The following is a 9,485-nucleotide window of genomic DNA, read 5'->3' as shown; positions in this document are numbered from 1 at the left end:
AACAATGGACCAGGAACTAAAGGTGGCATGGATAAAAGGAGTCTTTAGATGATCTGTTGCACCCAACTGCACCCAATGATTGATCCTGATGGCATGAAATTCAAGCCTAGGAATTTTAAAAGGATGAGAGGGGAAATGTTCTGGATGGGAAACAAAGTACATGCCCTACTTCTAGTCCCTACTTCTAGAGGAAAAGGTCACAAGAGAGGGGAAAAAAAGTCATCGCTGAGAGAAATACAGGGAGAGTACTGAACCATGGAATCCCAATTCCAGCTGGAACAACAAGAGGGAAGGAAATATTTATTGAAGAAGTCAAGGAGATGAGAAATCTGGCTTTGGGACTGGAAAGAGATGCATCAAGAGGGTACAGCAGTACATGTCTGTAATCCCAGCTACTTAGATGGGTGGGAGGATTTAGTTTTTGAATTCTTGTGGCAGCATGACATGAGGCAGGGTAGTGATCTTTCTGGAAGGCAAAATGTTCCAAGAGTGCTTTTCCAGAAAAGCACTCTTGTTAGGTTAGAAAATGATAGGTACTGCAGGAAGAAAATTAACACAATATATAAACAAGCAGTTAATGGGAAGAACTATTACCATGAAAATAAGTCTGTTTATTACATAATGAAGAAAACAAAAGTTAAAGGAAAAAAGAGGCACTTTGTAACATTCATTATACTACCAAACTGTTTTAAAAACACAATACCAAACCAGGCACTGGGACATGCCTATAATCCCAGCTACTCCAGGTACAGGGGTAGGAAGATTACTGTCCTAGCCTGCCATCATTGTTACAGCTTCATGTCACACTAGAATAGGGACAATCTAAACCATGTCACAATGGCTAGGAGGTCAAAGGAACACCCAGCAGAGACTTCCTTAATATTCTGCTTAGCCACATTAAACATATTCCCTATTATTATACATTTGGGAAGGGATATATAGAAAAGGAATAAGCTTTTAGAACATTTCCCACCAACTTTATAAAATCAGCAGGTCGGATAATCCTTGTGGTTTTGAACACAACAACATTTTGCAGGTGTTTTAAAGGCAGTCACAACAAATTTTTTTAGAGGGTCATCATGTACTCCAAGAGATAAATTACTATATACTCATCTAACTATCCATGGCCTTTGCTAAATGCCATTGAAGGCGAGCACTGTGTCCAGGCTTTTCTAATTTTCTAGCTTTCTGGCCACATCATCAAACCTACTGAGGTAGCTTCTAAATGTTCTTTCAAAGAGAAGGTGCCTGGTTCAAGTAGATGTCATAGCTCCTTGGTGGAATAAAGGCTTGTGTGTCTGGGAACAGGAGACAGGATGGCTGAAGGCAAGTAGAATAAAACAATGGTGAGAATAAATCTTACTTTTATTGCAGATAAAAGTTGGAGAAAGATATTGCCGGATGCCAGTGGCTCAGGCCTGTAATCCTAGCTACTCAGGAGGCTCAGATCTAAGGATCACAGTTTGAAGCCAGCCCAGGCAAGAAAGTCCATAAATTTCTTATCTCCAATGAACCATGAGAAAACCGGAACTAGAGCTGTGGTTTAAAGTGGTAGAGTGCTAATCTTGAGCTAAAAACCTCAGGGACAGTGCCTAAGCTCTGAGTTCAAGCCCCAGGATTGGCACACAAGCATGCATACGTGCACGTGCACACACATACACACACACAAAGTTGGAGAAAGATATCAAAGAGGAGCTCATTAGAAACTTCTGCAAAACACAAATGTGAGTCACAGTGGTTGTTATTCTCAGTACTTACCTCCTATAGTTATTGAGAACACAGTCAGTGATCTATAAAGTCAACACTGAATTATACAATACTGAGTCATTGCTCCCAGAAGAAATACAGGGTTAGGTTAGCATCTTGGTCACAGCATTTACTGCCAACCCATCACAATATGAGTCTGTTTTGTGTGTATGTGTATGTGTTTCTGAAGACATCTTATTTACTACATAATGTTGATTAAGTCACATGGAATTCAAAGCTAACAACACACATGCCTAGCAAAGCTTATCTACCACAAATTTCTCCACAAGATACCACTTTGAACTCAGGAACACCAGATATAGCAGCACTTCAGCACTACACATGGGGGTTTTACACACACACACACACACACACACACACACACACACACACATACATATACACACATATATATACACACATAAATATTAATTTTTTGCCAGTTTTGGGGCTTGGCACCATCCACTACATAAGCCACAGCACCACTTCCAGCTTTTTCAAGTGGTACTGAGGAATTGAACCCAGGGCTTCATACATGTTAGGCAAGCACTCTACCACTAAGCCACAAACTTGTGGGCTACTTTAAACCAAAAAAATGCCAACTGCAAAAGCACACATGCAAAAACCACAGCACCAAACAGCTGTGAAAGCAGAGCATGGCTCTAGCTCAATGTCAAGAACTGACTTGTGGAAGTGGTGCTGTGGCTCAAGCGACAGGGCACTCACCTGGAGCTGAAGAGCGCAGGGATATGGCCCAAGCCCAGAGTCAAGCCCCACAACCGACAAAAAAAAAACAACTGACTTGTCAGATGACTCCCATTTTTTTGCCCTTCTACACATTACTGTGAGCCACTAATGCTTGAGGTTAGAAATAAATGTTAAGCCAAAATCCACCAATCATGAGAACTGTACTTATGAGACCCTGATCTCTCTGTAGAAGAGTAATACCTAGTCTTCCACAAAGATTTCCACCTGGACAAAGTGGGGATACAGACATATTCCATTATTTAGTTCAATATGAGTTTCCTGGGAACAATCAAGTCTCCCACTTCTACAGAACAAGGCTAGGTGAGTCTACTTCTGGTATTGTCTACTGAAAAATTCATCCTTGTCTTTTCCACCCCCAGGGGAATCATGTCACATAAAACTCTGGGACAAGGGTTCACATGCAATTCTTAGAAACCAGTTCTGCCCTTTTCCCACAAGGCACTTGAATGCTTTGGAGTTGAGGACTGGGTTCAGGGGGTCTTTCTTTGCATGTCTCACTGGGTTTCAGGGAGCTTGGAGTCTGCAGAGGCTTCTGGGTTGATTTGAGTTGCGATGTGACTGTTGGAAAACTAGACTTTCCCACTCGCCTCTGGGCTTCTTGGTGGCAACACTTCCTCCTGGAGACTCTCAGAGTATTTCTTACCTGTGTTTGGCTTCAAGATCACATCCTTTCATGATCAGATAGCACAGGAGATGCTGGCAACTTGAGCAGGCAAATGGGTGCTGACCTCTGGGGCTCCCTTTGCTGTGCTGTTGTCAGTAAGTACACAGCCTACCTGCTTGCAATTAGAGCCACAGGTGTCTGACAGAACCCCTGGCACAGGCCATGAAAACTACCACTGTTTCTATCAGAAAAGGAAAAGTGAGCGAAGGACAGGCTTTGAGAGATCCTCTTTACCCTTCCCTACCTCCTTACCCAATCCCCACTACCAAGTTCTTGAGTCACAGGCAGAATAAGTTATCAGGAAGCTAGACAGGAATAGATTTGGAAGGACTCTCCCAGATCAGTTGGATTTATTGGACCATGTTCTCCATGCTAGGATGCAACAAACTATCCAGTCAAGTGGTTTGGTGGGTTCAAATTTTGAATGGAATTTATTGCTCATTGTTCAACAAGGTGAATAAGAATCCTGCACACTGCTCTGGGAATGTTACTACCATCCGTATCATATTTGCTCATCCCTAGGTGCAGGCGATAGGCCAGGTGACAGGTGGCATTATAAGGCCAATTCAGGCTCAGTCATCTCCCCGCTCCACTCCAGCAGAGAGAGAATGATACGTACTTCTCAAATGCTCCCACACATCCCTCAAAGAACACCCTGCTCAGCTGGGAGGGGGTCATTGAACAAGCACCTCCATGCTCTAGTCTACTTTCTTATGAGCATCTGGAAACCTCACCTCCGCCCTCCCTACTTGACCAATTTAGAACCATTTCCCTCTGCATAAACAGGCGGGCAGCAGAGGGTTGGTTGCTCAATTAGGAGGCACATTTTATACCACGTCCACATACTCAGGATTCACTTTTGGCTCTTCGGAGTACTTCAAAAATAATACTTAGCAGCAGCAAAGTTATCTACTCATGACAAGAAGGGGCTAGACCCCACCTGATTCCCAGGCTTACCTCCAGGGTCAGCCACAGCCCCAATCTGGGAAGCTCCCAAAATATACTACACCGCTGCCACTTCCTGTCTCCGTATCCACCATCCATGCTCCACACCAGTAGTTCCCATGCCAGCTGAAATGCCAGCTCTGAGGGAAAATTTCCCAGCTCCACTCTCATTCCCAGGACTAATGAATCCAGCTCACCTGTTTCCATAGCACTTGGTTTGAATCTGTTTTGTTTTCCTTTCTCCTGCTGTTTGTTCATGGTTATATGTTAGATGGCTGAATGCTTCCCCCCAACCTTTGACTGCCTGGAGGTCACAGCCCAGCTCTTTCTATCTCTGTAAGATAACCAAAGCAGCATTTGCTGTGTGTGTTCTGTAAACACAGCCCTAGGAACAAGGTAGAGAAGGAAGCCCTAGAAATTACAGAGCAGGGAGAAACATGCAAAAGGCATGCAAAAGACACAAACATCTCCTCCAGTTCTTGGGGCTCCCCTCTGAAGACCTCAAATAAAAACCACTGTGAAGGAGCCTCAACTTCACTGGCTTCCTACCACAGTGACAAGGCATGGGGCTCACATCTGGGTGTGGAACAGGAAGGACCTGGGGAATGGCTACCCACAGCAGGACAGGGATCCAATGGCCTGTAGCTCCCACCTCTAATAAGGCAAAGCAGACTGTAAATGGCTCTGGGAATCGGGCAGGAAGGCTGGGAGTCCCAACTCCTCCCTGTGTGGCCTTGGAGGAGCTTTGTACTTTCTGAGCTTCCTGTGCCACCTACTTTGCTTGCTGTAAATAACGACCAACCACCGAGTTCTAGCTGAGCACTGGGTCCTATACTCATGTAGGCTGGGGTGACACTCTTCCATGCACAGCAGGAAATCAGGGAAGCACAGGTTGGGTTTTCAAGACTTTCTTGCCATGGTGGTCCATGGTATAGGACAGAAGTCCCTGAACAACTGTATCAACTTCTGGAGGTATAAGCTTCAGAGACCAGCTTCTTAGGCCTAGCTTGTCACAGGCCTCCACAGTGGACACCCCCTGACTCTAGAAGCATTACTGCCACAGAGACCCTAAGATTTTTAGGAGCTACTGGAAGAAGAAGGAGGAGTAACTTCAAGTGCTGGAGAGGAAGTTGAGAGGAGTGGAAGATAAACACCACTTATGTTTGCTCCCCAATCACATCTCAACTGCCATTGATTCTCCTTGCAGCTCCCAAGCCTGGTATCTGTCCCAAAGTGCACTGGGGGAAGCCAAGAACACCTGTCAGCTCCAGCACTTCTGGAGGGTTCTCTCCCAGGTGGCCTACAAGTGACCAAGAAGACAAGTCTGAGTACGAAGTCCTTTGGAGAAGATACAAGCTTCTGCCTTAAAGCCCTCTTCCTCCAAAAGTTCTGTGACCCACATCGCCTCCACTGCCTCCTACCCGTTTACCCTTCAAGGTAATGCAGCCTTCTAGATCTGGTCCCTCCATGCCTTGTCATGTCTGTATCTTCACCCAGATTCTCTGGTCACCCCCTTTCTCTGCATGCTTAACTTTCTCACACCCTCTGTACTTGTACTTGATGGCCCCTCACCATTTGGCAGTGCAGGTAGCACACACACACAATTTATCTGCATTTCCAGCTAATGGTCAGTTCCAATGAAGGCAGGGATTGCTCATGTTCACTTCTGTACTTCAAAGCTTTTTTTTTTTTTTTTTTAGCACTTTCAGGAAAGGAGTAAATCAGTCCACCAGTCCAAGGCAGAAAGATCAGATACTTGACTCTGATGATAACTATGGGGCTTGGAAATGACCTGCATGTGCCCTGCTCAAACGCCAGGCATATGACACTCAGAGGGTCAGTGTGAATCAGCACTCGGGGCAGAAGAGCAGTAGCTACACTTTGAAGCTTCCAAGGAGGGAAAGTGGCACACTGTACAGCTGTCCTACTTATTCAGCCTCCTTCCTAACTGTGCCACAGGACTCTGAACACTGGCATGACCTGGAATGCCCAGCCAGTCAATCATGTTCTCTGGGAGTAACAAGTATAGGAAAACAAAGTACCAAGTACCACACTAAGATGGTAGTTCTGGAGAGAGGAAAAACAGGCATCGTTGCTTATTTAGCTTCAGTGTCGCAAAACAGAAAAGACCAAATGGCATCATGATTGCTAATTCAAGGTTCTAGTTGTCATGTGGTAGCTATGTTGTAAAAGGTCATATCTAAGCAAGTTTCTTCATCCAAAAGAGGTAACACTAACCCTTTAGGGTTGGCGATTTCGTCCAATACACTTGTTTACCAAGTGCAAGGCCCTGAGTTTGATCCCCAGCACCACAGATTAATAAATTAATATGTAAATAAATTATCAATAATCCTTCAAGGGACTAAAATGACTAAATAAGGTCAGCAGAGAACACATACACAACCACCACACCACACATGACATGTAGCATGAACTTTAAATAAAGAAAATAGAAAAACATACTGCAAGTGGCATCTGAGTGAAAGTACATATAATGTACATAATCACTGCTAAGTTTTATGCTCCAAGCTTATGGGTCCAGAAAATTCCTAAAGGGACAGGAAGTCATTTCTCCAGATAATCTCCATCTGTTTTTTATTTCTAGTCTACATTCTTAATGGCCCTCATCACTGAACTATTGCTATTTAAAGAAACCAGTCACTCACTCATTTGGGGGAGCAGGGGAGTGGGAGTGAGTGGGACATGCTCCCATTGGGCCTGAGGCTTCAACTCAAAGTCTGGGTGCAGTTCCCTAGCTTTTTCTGCTCAAGGCTAGTGCTCTACTACTAGAGCCATACCTCTTCTTCCAGCTTTAAGGTGGTTAACTGTGGATAAGTCTACCTAAAGCTACCAGCACAACCATATTCACTGCAGCATTATTTACCATAGGCAAGATATGGAATCAGCCCAGATGCCCCACAATGAATGAACAGATGAAGAAAATGTGGCATATATACACAATGGAATTCTACTCATTCATCAGAAAGAATGATAGTGTACTACACATAAGGAAATGGAAAGACTTGGAAAAAATTTAAGTAAACCAGACCCAGAGAAACAACAGGATGCACGGTTTTACTCATTTGTAGTAGCTACAATGTGCCCACTAATATACAAGTAAACTGGGTGGTAAGCAAGGGGTTACAAATGACTTAGCTGAAATGAATCAACTGAAGTCTAACTCTATGGAGAGCACAAATAAAATATCTTTCTTTAAAACAACTAAGTCAAAGCCCAAGAAAATAAGTAACCAGGAAAGGTTACTTACAAGAGGAAAGGGTGGGATAGCAGAATGAAGTGGGGAAGTGGGGAGAATGGAGACATTGTATGTACCACAGAATTGAGAAATATAAGGAAAGGGATGGGTTGAAGGTGGGTAAAGATGCTGAAGTGACAACACAGATCAAGATGCATTGTACACATAAACTGTTTTGTTAAATGGCCAAAAAAAAAAATTCAATACATAGTCTGGTGACTGTGGCTCACACCTGTAATCCTAGCTACTCAGGGGGCTGAGATCTGAGGATCACAGATTGAAGCCAGCCCACTCCATGAAACTCTTAACTTCAATGAACCAGTAAGAAAAAGCTGGAAATGGTGCTGTGGCTCAAGTGGCAGAGCACTAGCCTTGAACACAAAGAGGCTCAAGGACAGTGCCCAGGCCCTGAGTTCAAGACCCAGAATCTGCGGCTACAACAACAAAATCGATCAATCAATCAATCAATGAATTAATATAACCTAAGTAAGGGATAATAAGGGAAGGGGTAGGTTGGGAGGGGTAGGTGAGAATGTTGAAAGGGTAACACCGATCAAGATGCACTGTATTCATAAAATGCTTTGGCAAATGTAAACTCTTTGTACAACTACTTAATGATAATAAAAATATTTGTGGAAGGGGGCAGCAAAGTCTTCTGGCCTTTCCTGCTTGAACTGGCTTCAAACCTCAGTCCTCAGATCTTAGCATCCCAACAGCTAGGATTATAGGCCTGGGTCACAGGCACCCAGCAAAAGAAGCTTTTTATAGACTTGTGCCTGTAGGAAGTTGAAGTTGAATGCTGGCCATAAACTGATGACCAATGCAGAGCCAGGCAGCTTTTGCAGAGGCCCGTTGGGCCTGCAGTTCCTCCCATTCTATCTGTTGCTCATCTCTGTCCTCCAGTTCTTTCTTCTTCCTGGTTTAAGATGGTCTGATTATACAAATCATCATAACCAGAAATTCTAGTAACTGGCACTTCCCCAACATTTTAGCTACAGCAGTGTTGCCAACTGGGATGGTGACAGCACCATCTGGAAAGGTGAAAAGGGATGTTCAAGTCCTTTTTAATTCACCATCCTTGGGGAGACAGGATGAGATGCTTCAAACTGTTCCTGAAAAAAGGCCTTATCCTCCCCCATCATGGAAGTCATTACTACCAGGAAGCTATTTCCTCAAAGAGGCCTGCCCTTGACTGAGTGATAACACAGGAGGCAGAAGCCAGGGGCAAAGATATGACAGAAAGTAGTGCAAGACAATGATTCCCAACACCCAAGTCCTCCCAAAAGGAAGAGTACCTACTTCTATCACTAGTGACTGGAGGGGGGGGGGCCTAGTGATTGGGGAACAGACTCCTAACCCATCCTTCCTCCAAGTCTCTGAACATGTGGCACTGTCCAGGCACAGTGGCAAGATAGAAGCCTCCAGGCTCAGAGGAATGCACTGTATCAGAGCAGGTGAAGAACAACACAGCAGCCAGAGTTTGGAAAATGGTGTTTATTACTCTGACCTTTGCTCTCCATAAAACATAAGGAGTTTTGATTTTTGTTTATACAGTGTGAGTGGCCAGCTTGCAGGGCAAGGCAGTGCTGCTGTTCCAAAGGGGAAAGGGAAGTCCTCACTGATGAAGAAATCACACTATTGAGAATGAAATCAAGAATCATCTGCCGTTACCACTGATTCCACAGCAGCCATTGGCAAGCAGTTCCCACACCTCTCACAGCAAAAGGATCTAGAGCTAAAACACACTTAGATAAGGGCAGGCTTATAACTACTCATCCTCATAGCTCAGGCATGATGAGTAAACAGAAGGAAATGTCCAGTAAACCTTTTCACTTCTTTCTCTTCTTCGCGGAATATAATTTTTCTTCAAGTGGGACTGGGACAATGCCTTCACACTCTTTTACTTCCTGGGTCAGAGGGTGTTTTACAATAGTTGGTCTAATCACATCAGTGTCTCGTGACAAGTGCTCCAATATGGTATCCACAGATGTGGTGGGGGCATAAAAATCCACCAAGAAATACCTGCAATAAAACACAAACTTGTGAATTCTTGAATTCTGAAGTACAATTCCACTTTTTGTTCAATGTTTTAACTTTACTTTTCCC

At 44.1% G+C, this 9,485-nt stretch overlaps 1 protein-coding gene across 1 annotated transcript in view; it reads right to left on the bottom strand.

Moving 5' to 3' along the window:
- Positions 1 to 8,856: 8,856 nt before the first annotated feature.
- The window catches only part of LOC122114294 (sodium/myo-inositol cotransporter-like), a 57,732-nt gene continuing 57,103 nt past the window's right edge, over positions 8,857 to 9,485 (bottom strand). Inside the window, exon 4 of the mRNA XM_042687351.1 lies at positions 8,857 to 9,401. Coding sequence (XP_042543285.1) covers positions 9,209 to 9,401 — 193 coding nt within the window. The 3' untranslated portion in view covers positions 8,857 to 9,208. The remainder of the gene's footprint in view (positions 9,402 to 9,485) is intronic.

The sequence above is a fragment of the Dipodomys spectabilis genome, unplaced genomic scaffold (assembly GCF_019054845.1).
Source record: "Dipodomys spectabilis isolate Male_0828 unplaced genomic scaffold, ASM1905484v1 ptg000107l, whole genome shotgun sequence".
In the NCBI taxonomy this organism is placed as follows: domain Eukaryota; kingdom Metazoa; phylum Chordata; class Mammalia; order Rodentia; family Heteromyidae; genus Dipodomys; species Dipodomys spectabilis.
This window is presented reverse-complemented; position numbering and strand designations above follow the sequence as displayed.